Raw genomic sequence first — 14,562 nt, forward strand, 5'->3', positions numbered from 1 at the left:
TTTGAGGGGCAGAAGGGATGTGGGGAAATCACCTGACTCCTTAAGGGATGATCTGGACTTTCTGTTTATCTCCAGGCTCGTGGAGATAAGTTGTTTCATGGCTTGCATATCACCTGGCAGCTGATAAGATCCTGGAGGGGGGAGCAATAGGCATGCCAGAGGAGCAGCACTGGTTGCTGTACAGGAGAAGTTTTGTGGGGAGTTTTGCAAACCAGCTGCATAGCTTGAGTGCCCTGGTGCCTCATAATGGCAGGGAGTAAATCCCCTGAGAGTTTTGGCCAGTGCAGGAACTACATGAGTGGATGTTGCTTAGATAGACCAGTCCAGCTGTATCAAAAGCAGTGAAAATTCTCTTTAAAAAATTATTTTCTCAGTAAGTTTTGAAATCTTTGCAAAAACTTTAGCCAAGCAATCCATTCCAGATTTTGGCACTCATCCTTCCCCTTCCCGGTGCTCATGCTGAGCAGATGAGTGCAATGGCCAGACCTAAAATGAAGAGCATCTACAGTCTGATCTCATCCTCCCTTGCTGCCTTTGGCTGGAGAGGAGGAGGAGCTTTGAAATCGGATTATTACTTCGAGCCTCTTGGCTTTGGAGCTACAGACTGTTCCCCACGTTGCCAATGGGCTTAAAAGCTTAGCAGAACTCCCACTAGGTACCCAGGAAGCCTCTTACCACAGGAGATGGTGACATGGCAGGATCAGCTGTTCTTTATTTATCGTGCAGCTGAATTGTCTGGGGAGGCAGCATCACTAACCCGCTGCTGTTGTTTCCAGAAACAGCATCCAAACAGGTAGAGCTGGTGCTGTTTCCCACCACCAGGACTGTGCTCACCCAAAGTGCTGTGTAAAACACTTGCTAAAATTTTTACTCTTTAGCTGCTGGTAGTACTTAGTTCATAACTGGGAATGTTAAATCCAACAGATGTGGAGAGAAGGAGTTTGGGGTTGTTTTGGTTGGGTTTTACCAGCAAGGTAGTGCTGGCATGGGACTGCAAGAGCTTAGTGATGATCTATAGATCTATCTTAGATCTGTGCAGTATTTTGGGTTACTTTCAGAATGGTGCCAATCTCTAGGTGCCTGCTCACCACTTTTCTCACCCTGTCTTTGTAGGGGAAAAAAACAAAACCAGAATCCTAGAGCAGTCCAGTCTGCGAGTAGTTTAATGATCTGCATAATTCTGACACTCCATACAAGCACAGCTATTGGGAGAGGGCTTTTCTAGGCAATAATAAATGATACCTTTCTGTCTGAGGGTGAGGCAAACAGGATGCAATTCAAACAGACTGTGTTTCCCCTCACACTGTTGTGTTTGGAGGCTATTTCCAGCTGGAGCTGGAGTTGAACTTGTGGCTTGGTCCCTACTTTGGGGGGAGGAAGGCAGTGTTTTGGTTTGTTTGTTTTTTAAGACCACAGTGCTAATACTTTTTCTATAAAGGCATAGATCCCTGATTAGAAATTTAGGCAGAGTGGTGATAGCCTTGCTTTTCTTATTTGCCCTTCACAAGCCTCTTGGAATTCTTCCACAGGGTCTGCAAGAGGTCTGCAAAGCCAAGGCTGGAGTTTCTGCTGAGCCTGAAATGTGCTGTGAAGCCAGCTCAGTGCCCAGTGCAATGCTTGCCCCTCAGCCAGCATAACTGGCTTATGGTAAATGGCATAGATTATCTGCACTGAAGGAAGAGGGGATTATTTTGAAAGGGAGAAATTATCCTTTGGAGGGAAATAGCATGATCTCCAAAGGCTTTGGCTGCTCGTAAAACTGCAGAAAAAGAGAAATGATTGCAGTGGCATCAAGTGTCAAGCCTTATGGCTTCTCTCTTAGCCCCACCACTGAGTGACGCAGACCCATGTGTGGATGCTGGGCTCATGTCAGTGGGGCTGTCTGTAAAATTGCTCTGCATGTGGGTGTGTGCCTCCCCTTTCTTCACAGGTGACACAGGGCTTTACTGAATGGTCTTGAAATGCTTTGATGCTCTGGGATGGCAACTGATTTAGAGGCATAAAGTACTAATAGCTAAGTACTAAACAGAAACTATTCACTTGTTACTTCAGATGCACCCTATCCATCTGAAAAGCTTCTTTGCCAGGGGCAAGAACTGGAATGAGTAGCAGTTTTACATCTTTAAAGTGATGACAGTGCATACATTCATAACAAATGTAGTTCTCAAATCACTTGCACTGCAGGCAAGATGAGCTAGGAGGAAAGAAAGCTTTATTAGCACTGGTAGATGGCTATGGGCATGAGGGAGACTGGATAGATCAGTCTGAAATCTCTTTTCAGTCCAGTTTAGCCACCCAACGTGAGTGAGTGAGCTGCTCGTTTGTGTTTGTATTGCACAGCAGTGAAAAATTCCACTGGGAGAGCAAGGAGCAGCATGCTGTGCAAATAGGGGAGGGAGAGATCAGGCAGCAGCTTAGTGTGGATGGAGAACTCCAACTGTTCTGGCAAGTGGGATAGGTGCTACATAGAGAGCACGGTGGTCTCAGACTTTAATCCTGATAGAGGGGGTAAAAGAAGACACAATGTAAGTTTGCCTATAAACGAAGTCTGGAAAATTTTAGCCTGACCAAAATGTCCCCTGGCATGGCAAACAGTTTGCATTTGCAAACCTGCTTAGGCTGAGCTGAGCAGAATTCAGTGTCTGTTGCATCCCCTTTCTTAGCTGGAGGGAGCTGCTGGAGGAGAGGATGGCTGACATTACCCCTGGTGCTGCTGGCACCAGCAGGGAGCATGTGGGATTTGTACTTTGCAAACAGCCATAACGTGGAGGCAATGTGACAAATTCTCCCTGGCTTTCTGTTTATAGCCAATCTCCCTCATACAAAGCTGTCATCTCACACCTCTGCCTAGCCCTGGAGTAACATTATGCTCCTATTTTACAACATGTTTGAAATAGCCTTCAAAGTCTGCTCTCAGAAAGTAGAGGAAGGTGTACATCTCAGAAGGCACTGACAGACATTGAGGGGGAGCCTGAAGAAACAGGGAAAGGGAATCCTTTTCTGATCTTTCTTTGCCCCCTCCCCAAATGATAGTTCCCTTCTGACAGGAAAGCTGCTTTCCTCCCTCAGGTATTTGCTCCTCATTCCTTACCCTTGCACACACCAGAATGGAGGCTCAGAGAGGAGCTGGGACCACTGTGGTGATGGGTGTCATTAACCCCTTCACCTCACACCCCAAACCTACTGTACAAGGCCAGCTTGGCTCCCTCTGAGCTTGTGGTCCTGAGGGTGAGGTGAAGATGATGGTGTTTCCTTGAGGCAGCTGCTGACTTCATCCCCACTGCCAGGAGCACAAGGAGGGCACTCAGCACCCATTTTCCTTGCTGTGGAAAGGCAGAGTGAAGAGATTGGGGATCCTTTTAGCTTAGGAAACCTTAAAGCCCTGGAGGATCATAGAGGGAGAGGGCAGCATGCAGGCTCCTGCAGGACTCTGGGGAAGGTGGGAGAGGTGCATCCAGCTGCACACTTGGATTACACACAGTGTTTCCAGTAGCCACTTAAGATGGCATGTGTGGGAGACTCCATTAGGACTCGGAGCCATAACTTCTGAATTTATGGTAGCCAGGGTACCCTGGCTCTAGGAGCAGCCCTAATACCCTGCAGTGCCCTCTTGCCTTGTCGTGCAGGGCACTCTCAGTAGGCTTCATATTTTGGAAACTATTTCCATATGATGGCAGGGATCCCAGGCAGGGAGAACACAGCACTGGGCTGCAGGCAGCTGCTGGGTGGGGGCTTGGTTCCCTCAGGCATTCTGAGAAGGTGCTGGGGGCTGAGCACACTGACTGCACACCAGAGGGATAAATGGTGCTTCTTGGAAGCATTTCAGGCCTGCACTTGACTTTCCATCTTCCTGCCCAATCCCACTACCCTTTGGGCTGAGATTGCCAAGCTTTTGCCCAGATGCCTGTTGTCATTGATTATCTGTGAGGAGAAAAGAACATCCTGACTTGATTCAGTGACAGCACTGAAATTTCAGAGCATGGGCTGGGGCTGGCTCAGCACGTCCTGCTGGTGGCTTTTGGTGATCTCCTAAAGCCTGTTGAGTCACTTTGGAGCATTGCAATGGAAAGCTGATAACAGCAGCTGTATAGAAATAGAGCTGAAGGGATTGGGGTTTTTAAACTGATGGCTAACTTGGACAAGGCTTAGCTGTGCTTAAACTGGTTATGTCCATCACATTCAGTTATAGATGATTCAGCTCCAGCACAGACAAACCTCTAAACTATAGTCCTGTACCTCAGCACCCAGCCTGCTCACACTGGACTCTTCCAGGTTTGGGGGAGTCTGTCTTCTGAGATGAAGTCCCTGAGCTTTGTGAGGCTGCCCTTTGCACAGTCAGCTTGCTGCAGCAGGAGCTGGAGGCTGCCTGGCTGCTTTCCACAGCTCAAAAAAACCCCCATGTGCAGCAGCCCCGTGGTCACCCCATGCCAGCTTGGTGACAGTGACATCGCTGTTGTGGATTCATTTGTTTACTTTCATCGGGAAGGTTGACTCAAAAATCTGGGCAGATATCATAAAGGCATCCAAAGCAGTGATTGTTTCAGGGCCCCAGCTGGTGGGGTTACCCATCCCTGCCCCAGTGCTGGGTGGGGGTACCCAGCCCTCTCCCAGGGAGTGGGGACAGACAGGATGGTGCCTCTCACTCGCTCTGCTGGCCCTGCTTTGGGCCAGTGCTCCTCCTGGGAGAGGTGGCCACCCTTGCTCCCACCCTTGTTCTGGCAATTGCCTCTTCCCAACAGTCCTTGCCTGACTCAGGGGGGATTTAGTACCGGGCTGGGGGGAGGGAAAGACGTTAAACAGGCTTTTCCCTAATGAGGTGTGACGCCAGCTGGAGAGGGGGAGAATCCTGCTTTTCTCCTGTCTGTTGCTCTCTCCAGCTAGAGGAGGAGGAGATGTGTGTCCCCCCCTTTTCCTCTGCTGATTTGCTGCCTCTTCTGTTTCCTTTCTGTGCTGTCCCCAAAGCGTTTTGGCAAGGTTCAGATTTCTGTGCTCACAGCTCAGTGCTCAAAGAGAAAAGAGGAAAAACAAAAGGATTGGAGGCGTGGGGAGGATGGTGGCGGGGAGGAAGCTGAGCTGCTCGTCCTGGCCAGGCTGGAGGAGTGTGGGGATGGGTGACCCAGGCAGGGTTTGCCCTTAGGACCAGGGCAGTTTTAGTGGCTTCTTTCTCTTGAAAGTCCCTGGCATCAATTCATCTCCTGTTTAGATGTGCTGCTTGAGCAGTGTGCTGCTTTGCTGGCTGTCCCTTGTTGGAGGGAGAAGGCTGGAAAAATCCTCCTGCTAAATGTGGGCTGAAGCATTAGGTGAAAACCTGAAGGGATGCCAACTCTTTGTTTGTGTTCCTGAGATGTTCAGATTTGCATCACATCCTCCTAGTGTGTCTGTCATTCCCACAGCACCCTGGGTGTGTGGGAAGAGTCTAGAATTTGGGTGTTTTGGGACCAGAAGCTGGAGAATCCAGTGGGATAGAAAACCATGGCATTCAGGTGAACAGGGCTGATAGACCCAGCCCTGGGTTCATTACTCAATCCCTGTGTTCATTCATCAGGTTCCTCTCACTGCTCCTACCCTTCTATCTCAAGCAACAATAGTTGAAATGTAGACAGAAACATTACAGGACAATGTCAGTAACTTTTTTCCAAGACAAATAATCACAGTAATACTTGGACTGTGCCTTTACTGTAATATTCTGGCAGGGAGTGCTACTGTTGGCAGGGAGCAGGAGATCAGGATGGGCTCCAAGGAAACACCCATGGCATTGGGGAGCATGGGACAGGTGTCTTTCTACAGAAGCACTGAAAAACCTCATACCTGCCAGGGATGGCTTTCACTGGCCTCATGTTGTGTGTGCTGATGAATCCTGGCTTGTTCCAGAGCCCCTTAACCCAGCATGGCACAGGGACTCTGCACCAGCCCCATGTTGGTCTGCATGCCCAGAGCCCCCTTTATCCAGTGGCTGTGAGATCCATCTGAGACTGGGTCCCCCAAAATTTGTGCTATACCTGCCATGGAGACAAGGACAAGGAGCACCCTTCTGGGAGGGAGAAAGCAGGAGGAGAGGCAGGGGGAACAGCCCATCCAGGTGTTTTAGTGGCATCTTGCCCAGTGCCCCAGGAATGCCCCCCTGCTCCTGGGGTGACCTGCCAACTCCAAAAATGTAAAGGTCACCCTCGGGCCTGGAAAACAATGGCTGCAGATAGGGGCTATCTGAGGCAGTTGTGGCCACTGCTGAAGGAGTGTTAGTCAAACAGCAGGCTGAAAAGGCTCACGGGAAGCAGTTTAAATATTCCTCATACAAAAGGCTGTCACATCCTAGCAGGGGCAGATTGCTGACTGACAGCTTTAATGAACAAGTGTATGTGGATGAGGGAGAGGCTGAATGCAGGGAGGCATCCTGGAGACTTACTTTCCCCCTGCCCATCATTCTGGGTTCTGACATGTCGTTTTTCACAAGCTGCAGGTTTATTGTGGTAATGTGCTAACACACCTGGGATGGTTTAGCATATCTTGTGCTTTAGGTCCTCCCTGCTCCCCTCTCCTCCAGAGATATTTATAGAAGGCATATGTCCACTAAAATATTTTACAAATAAAGTAAGTCAACACTTCTAAAATACTAGCCACTTATCAGGTGGTAGGTAGGGCCAGGGCCAGGACAGGACTCAGTCTTTGTGGGTCCTTTCCAGCTCAGGACATTCCATGATTGTCAGTGAATTCACTCAGTAATTACTGTTTATATAACATGATTACTATTTATACAACAATAACATCACTCTGTCCAAGGGATGGCAAGCAGCAACTGCAGATTTTGTGTTAACTTGTCATTAAGCAGGGTGCTCATCTAGAGGCAGAGAACAGAGATTCCTGGTCCTTTCCCCATCTCTGGCAGAGACATCAGGCTTTGGCTGCACGCTGCCCTTTCCTTACCTCCAGTTCCCACATGTAATAGATGTGTTTAGTGCATTCTTCACGGGGCAGGTGTCAGGCTTCTGCTCCTTAAGCACTTTGCATGTTGCACAAGAGGTAAATAAGAGCAGTGTTGGTAATGAAAATATGCCATTAATATATTTCCAATAAAAAGCTACAAGCAGCGTTTAAGCTGCAATCTGTTATCAATAATTTTATTACTGCAGTTACTGCGGTCTAATAAAAAAAGCACTTTCTCTTCTTTATTGGGTAAGTGCCAAAACGTTTATCCTTTATTCTCTGGCCATTAACCTTTATTCTGTAGCCATTAGCTTAGCTATTTGTGTAACAGTCTGTTGAGTAACATTCAAGTAGGAATTTGTATTCAATCCATTATTTACTCTGAAACCCAAAAATAATAGCTTCTTATGCCTATATTGTTTATCCATATTAAATCTTGTTAAATGCTGTATGGTAGTGATGATAAGTCTTAGAGAAAGTGGATTTTTCTTACTGTGAATAATTTTCTGGCATACAAATAAAACTTTAATTAACCAAATGATATTTGGAAAACAAAGCTTGAAACTGCTAGCTGAAAAAAAGATATTTCTTACAATATGTGCAAAATTCATAATAACTAAATTTCAGGAGTTTATCCTTTTTGTGGATCGATTTCTGCATCACATCTTTGTGAACTCTGCTGTGCTAGAACAAGCCATGATATTCTCTACTGAGGTTTGAGATTTTGGGTCACAAAGTCTGACATCCCTCCATCCTTTCTCTCTTACTGGAGTTGGGGGAAAAAGGAACTGAATAAGAAATAAGTTAAATAATCAAAATGCCTGCTTTTCTTTGAGACATTTGCTTGCTAGCTTTCAGCCATTTCTGGCAATCCATCTGAAACTGCTACTTCTGGGTTGTAAGTGGCTTTTAGTGCCCTGCTTTCTGAGCACATCTTTTAAATTGAGCTCACCAGCCTCAGTGAGTGGAGGTAAAGCAGAAGAATGAAACTGTTGATTCCTGTCCATCAGGTGAACATGAGAGAAATCATGCCTTTCTTATTAGGCTGCAGTGTATCTCAACCTCACTGAACCCTCTTTTTCTGCACCCAGACAAAAGCATTCGTCTTCTGGCTGGAGAGTGACATTCAGTAAAAACCTTTCAAGGTCTTCCCATAAACTCTTGCAGTGAAGAGGCAGTAGAAGCAGTATTTTTAATGATGAGGAAGGTCAGTTTACCCCATGTGTGCTCTGCTGCCGTACACATACGTGAGGCTGCTTGTGTCTTTTTGGTCCAGATGAGCTAGCAGGAAATTTTAAGGAATTACTTTAATGGTTGGATTTTTTTTTTTCCTTTTCTCCTTTCTGCTCATTAGGAACTGGAAGCTGCTCTTCACGGGGATGATGTGGAGTTTATCAGCGACCTGATCGCTTGCCTTCTTCAAGGTTGCTATCAGCGCAGAGACATCACGTGAGTAACCTCAGCTCCGTGGCTTAAGCACTTTGCAAGGGGAGCTAATTAACACGGTGGCGGGATGTTTCACGGCTTTGGAGTGATGACATGGCAGTGATCAGCAGCCACCAGCAATCAGGCCAGATGCTTCACAGAGTGAAAGGGAATTCGGGTTCTCTTGGGTTGAGTTGGAGGCTTTTAATTGTACAGAGCCGTTAAGCAAAGTCCTTTGTTCAGATGCCGTGCAAAAGCGTGTTTGATGCTCTGCTGTGGCACTCGCAGTGAACATTCACATCTGCTGTTCTGCTCTGCACTCTGCTTGGTCAAATTAGTGATATTAAGTCATCACATATGTTTTCAACATTTGTATGTATGGCATAACATAAAACTTGCTGCTCTGCATACACCTCACTTGCATGAAAGATTCCATTTGCTTTACATAGGGCCAACAATGATTATTTACTTAAAAATAAAAGTATTGGAATCACTTCAGCTGCAGGATGTTGGAAAGTGATTTGACATGTTCTCTTGAGGTTCTGACATCCAGAGACACTTTGTCAGTGTCCACTAAAGCAGCCTCCCAAATGGAGACATCTGCAGAGCATCATTCTTTAGAGGACTGCCACTCTCACAGCAAAATGTGCTTCCAGTGATAGCAAAGGCTTGTTGCAGTGTGTTTTATTTGTTCTTTTGTGAATCATGTTAATAGCAAAGCATAATTGTGGGGACAAAGACAGCTTGGCAACACATGCAGTTGCTTGGAAGCAGTCCTGCTCCCTAAGATCCCCCTGTTGTGGAGAGCTTTAGGCCAGTGCAGAGGCAGAACCATAGGTGCTTGCATTGAGAGCTCTTTCTAATTAACTGATTATGTTCAACAAAATTTATATACTTGATTTATATATGCACATGCCACTTAATTAAGTTCTCTTTCATTGCTGCATAGACATTCAGCATCAGTGGGTATCAGGAGCTGAATCAGGCACCTTTTTTATTTTTTTGCACTGATTTTACTGTCTCCAAATTATTGTAAAGGGTCTGCAGTCATGTGTATCTTCTTCATCAAAATAGACACAGAGCAATATATACCTGCTTGTAAACATGCAGCAAGTTTATTTCTTCATACCAAAGCCATCAGAAAGTAGAGGCTTAAGTGTTTTGCCCACCTGAACCAGCTTACCCTTGTAGCAGCAGTGGAAGATTTGTCTTTGATAAAATTCATGAATTTTGTGAGGTTGTTCAAAACTCGCCAGATCTAAATGTCCACTGAGTGACTGCACTGTGTAATTGCCTCCCCATTTGCACCTCTTTTAACTAAGAAAATTCAGGGATGGATCATGGGTGAATCGTTGGACACTGGCAAATTGTCTGTCTGTCTGTCACCCAAACAGTCCTGCTGGGGAAGGCCTGAGGTGCCTGAAGGAGAAACCAGCTGCACCATTTCTGCAGCCTCCTGTAGAAGGGGGTTACCTCGTGGGCATGGGGATAATGAGGAAAGAAATTTCTGCAGAGGAGATGGGGAAGAGGGCACAACAGGAGCAGTGTAGTGGGAATGGCTTAAGGGATATGTCAGCAAAACTGCCTGAAACTTCTGGGATGTTAAAGAGAAGAGGTGAGCTCTGAAGCACTGCAGGGGAAGCAACGGGGGAGGCTGCTTGGAAACAAGAGGGAAAGATGCTGTATGCAGAGGGATGTCATGAAAGAAGAAGCATTAAGATGTAGTCTAAATATGAAGATCTGAAGATTAATAAGAATAAAAGTGATGGTTGGATACACTTCTCAGAAACAAACTTGCCACACAGTTTCACCCTTAAAATTCTCCATGTTCCTTCCATGTTTCCTTGCAACACCTTTTTCCCCCTCTAACCCCAGTTCAAGAGGCATAGGCCTTGGCTGATGCACAGCTTCCCTTCTGTACCTTGTTTTTCCTCAGTTAGTGGTAGGAAGCTGAGCCTCTAATTGATATTTTGGGTGCTTAGCAGACAAAGCCATGCAAATGTGAGAGGCAGGATTGGTGTGGGGTTTAGACTTGGCTTTTCACAGTGGCCCAGGACTCCACATTCTTCTCTGCTGCAGACAGATAAGAGGTATCAGTTTTGGGTGGGAAAAATCAGCAGTGTCACAGATCACCCTGGTGGTGTTACTGCAGCATCTCTCCAGGCATTTGTGCCCTGCATCTGTGAGCTGTTCCTATCAAGGCTGTAAGTTTCTGTTCCTTGTTGCACCCCAGAGAGAAAGGCAGGAGCTTGTTCCCATGCCTGCTCTCGGGCTGGGGCACTGCAGCTCAAGCATGGGGTGCTTCATAAAACCTCAGTTTTCCTACCTCTCTGAGGGGTTTTGAGGTTTAATTAGTTTTGTGTCGGGTCTCACATCTTTGATGGCCAAAATGTTATCTGCCTATGCTTTCTCACAGTCTGTCTGGGAGCAGCTTGCAGTTCTTGTCACATCTGTTTTGACGGTGCACAGGACTGGGCTGCCTGGCTTTAATCATGCATCATAGAGGGGTATAAAACTGTCACATACCTTTGCTAATTATAATGTGCTCTCAAGTAATTTTGGAAGTGGCTGAGAGCCCTTCTAATGCTCAATTTAACATGCTGTAGTTTGATTTGCTTTCCATTCTTTGAAAAAAAAGAAGAGATTATTACTTTTGTAGGCTTCTATGATCTTTGGTTTTGAAGTGGAGCAACTTTGCCTTGATTTTGGTATTATTTATGACAGACTTTTTTTTTTTTTTGAAAAAAAGAATCACATACAAGAGAGACTGCTTTTTACCCTGATTGGTGTCTAAAGAGTGTTGTCTGGTAACATAAGACTTTCTTTGAGTTATGGATATCTGTGTTTAACTACAGAGACTGCTTAATGGGATGCTATGTGATCTTCTCCAAAGTCTTATTTATCATAACCTATCATAGCTGTTAGGAACACTCCATTGACCTGGTTCTTGCTGTGTTAAGTGCTGCAGAAGTACAGACCAAAAACCAGTTGCCTGCATTTCTGCATCTTTAGCAATGACCCTGTAGCTGTCCTTGCCTGGCACCAGGTAGTTTGAGCACTTGGCCAGGACAGTTTCCCTGTTTCTCTATTTTTACTCTGAGCCAAAATACTTGTGTGTCATGATCTGCAGCTTTTGTTGTTTTATAAATACCCCTCATAGTATCCATGTACCATCTGTATGTAACTACTATGGGTGCAATAGGTATCCAAGGCATGCTTTGGTTTGATGCCAGTGAGATTGCCCACAGGTTTTTCCTGCTCCCAGCTCTTTTGCACAGGTCTTAAAATGTCTATGTTTTCTTTTAATTGCTTCAAAAGGCAAATGCCCAGAAAAACTCTTATTGGAATTCGGGGGTTGCAAAAAAATAAACAAAAATTAAGCAGTTGGAAAAAAAATCCTGGTGCTTGCTTCAGATTCTCTGTGATATAAATTGGGTAGCTGCACAGTCCCTAGGGGCTGCCACTTTAATTCCAGCAGGAAATGTGGCTTGATGACTTGTATGAAGACAGGAAGATCAGAGCTTCAGCTAACGGCAGCGGCCGCAGCAGGAGCCTTCTGCAGCTGTTTTTAAGTAAGAAGTGATGGTGTGACATGGATGTGTACACTCAACTAAAATATTCCAGAAAAGCTCCTGCTGTTCAGCTTTTCTTTGGGTGAAACTCATTCTTCAATGTTCTGTTATTGCACTTTTGCTGTTTTTCTAATGTGATGGTATAAAAAGTTTCAGTAACTTTATCATGTTTCTTATTGGGAGGCATTTTGTGTGCTGCTGCTTTGTCTCAAAAAGCATCTTTGCTGCTTTTTCTTATGTTTTATTTTTTCAACATGCACAAAGGCCAGAATGTGAGGAGGAAGAAAAACAATATCTCTTCCTTTTCTTTTCCCCCCCCCCCCCCCCCTATGCCCCATGAGATTCTTTGCTTTTTTTACACCTCAGGGGATTGGTCCATCAGTATAGCTGAAAACTCTTTTTGGCTTCTGTGCCACCAGAGGGGATTTGCTTCCTTAAGAATCTCAGTTGTTTTTTTCTTGTTATTTCTTCCCTAATGCATTGGAATTTTTTTCTTCCCAAGGAGATCATTGGTTTTGCACCTACCTAAAGCTCTTATGGGATCCCTAAACCATCCTTGCAGTCTTTGGCTTGTAGTTTGCACCTGGTTTTTTCTAATAGGTATAATAAAAGGATATTCCTTAACTCCTCTTCCCTTTCTCACAATTATTTAAATTATTTCTGTCCTATCCTTAGTGGTGGCATTGAGAACACTCCTAGTATGGCATCTGAGAGCTGTATTTCCTGCTTGCTGAGTTGCCAGTCAAGGACACTGTGTCTGTTTTGTGTATTTTCTAACACTTGTTCTGTAATCACTTATTTGAGCTTTCATCAGAAAGGGAGAGATAATCTGAAATCTTCTAACCCACTGAGGAGCAATACCAGTTTCTGAGGACTGTGTTTAATAGCTCTGGGTATTTTGCTTTTTCCTTCTTCTTTGTCACTTTTGTCCAGCCTTGTCCTTTATTCTGTGCAGACTGTGTCCTTACAGGTGCTTTGGGGGTTACCCCAGGTCTCATATTTTGGTAAAAGAGAGCTTAGCATGTTGAAATTGCCCTTGTGCATGTGCCTACATGAGCTGTGTCCTTCCAGACCTGCTGTTTGTCAGTCTGCTCTGGGGGATAAAGTGGCAGGTCAATAGGAATGGCAAAGCAGAGCTGAGATTTCAGTCTCATGGATACTGTGTGAGCTGGGCTGTGGAAAGAGCTAAGCCAAGGTACTGAGACTGAGCTGAATGAATTCACCACTTCAGCCCATGCCATAACCTCTGGGGCAGCCAGCCTAAGCTCAGTCACAGCAGAGCTGGTGCCCACCACCTTTGGAAGGAATTCAAGCAGCCAGTTCTGGCAGTTGTGCCAGTGACCTTGGTTATAACAACTGCCTCCATGCCTGGCCAGAGAGCACCTCACTAACTCAGAGTCATATTCATGAATGCCAAGTGAATATCAACAAGATCAGCATTATTTACAGTCTGACTTTTAACAAGTGCTGCCTTGCATACATCATGGATATTGGTGGATGGCCTCTGCAATCAGCCTGGTATCTCAGCACAGGAGATTCTGTGAGGGGGCAAGGGAGATGAAGTGGCTGCATTGCTCATCTTGAATCTAATTTTAATATTTATTATAGTAATAGCCAAGCCATGCAAGGTGAGCCTTTTAAAGGGTAAAAAGTGAAAATGAAGCAGCTGGCAGGTGTTGGCAAAGGAAGGATGAGATTACAGCAGTAAAATAACACGGTCATTCAGAGATTAATGAGAAGCACAGTGGAATAAAATTATAGAGTTGAAATATAACTAAAGCTAAGTAAATGTCTTTGATTCTCAGATGGATAAAATGAATCTTTAAAGAAGAATTTGAAGAAAAGTTGGTAGCATGTTCTGGAAGTGCTATTCCATGGGTAGTGGTGGAGAATAAGGACTGAAATCAGTGAAAGAAAAAGGAAAAGCTGTGCTGTTATTGTCAGGGCAGATGGATGAAAGACAAACAGATTGGATTGCTGGGGAGAGGGAGTTATGCAAAGCATTGACAGGGAGGAATAGGTGGCTAAACTTCAAAGGAGGAGCAGGGAACAGTCAGCAAAGGAGATTGCAGTGATGTCATCATGCCAGTGTCAGAGCATGAAATATGAAAGGGACAGCTGTATTTATAACTTCTTGATGTTGCAAACCAAGTACTCTGGAGAGGAAGAAGAAAGCAATGATGAAAAAAGAAACTGAGAAGGCAAGTGAAAATATCTTCTCCTTTCAAGGAAGAAGGCAAAGGATTTGGTAGAGAGACAGCTGGGGTGTGGAAGTTCCCCTGATGTGAAACCTTTGCCCTCACTCTTGAGGCTTGCAGTGATGCTCCTAAACACTGGTGCAGGATTTTTGCTCCAGCACAGTTGGTTTTGCAGGCCACTTCCCAGCACCTCATCCAAGTTCAGAAACCAATGTTTAGTCCAAGGGTGAATATTGGAGAAGATCTGAAGTAATTTTTTTGGAGCCTATTGGCCTCAGTGGGCTTGAACAGCTGGAATAGCTGCTGGCCAGCTGCTAGGCCTCTGTGATGATGTGGTGTGTCATGTCAGTCTCTGTTCTAAGTCACCTTTGCTTTTACTTTTTCTCCCATTTTACCTTCCAGCCTTCCTCAGTTTCTTTCTGCCTCAATCAATGTGGTGGTTTAAA

The 14,562-nt window shown here is 45.3% G+C and overlaps 1 protein-coding gene across 2 annotated transcripts in view; it reads left to right on the forward strand.

Annotated features, from left to right (window-relative positions):
- LOC103820465 (chromatin remodeling regulator CECR2) overlaps positions 1–14,562 on the forward strand; it is a 92,444-nt gene that overhangs the window by 40,575 nt on the left and 37,307 nt on the right. For both annotated transcript variants that reach the window (XM_030238142.2, XM_050984233.1), the window contains exon 2: positions 8,276–8,370. In XM_030238142.2, coding sequence (XP_030094002.2) covers positions 8,276–8,370 — 95 coding nt within the window. The remainder of the gene's footprint in view (positions 1–8,275; positions 8,371–14,562) is intronic.

This window comes from Serinus canaria, chromosome 1A (genome assembly GCF_022539315.1).
Source record: "Serinus canaria isolate serCan28SL12 chromosome 1A, serCan2020, whole genome shotgun sequence".
NCBI classification, from domain to species: Eukaryota; Metazoa; Chordata; class Aves; order Passeriformes; family Fringillidae; genus Serinus; species Serinus canaria.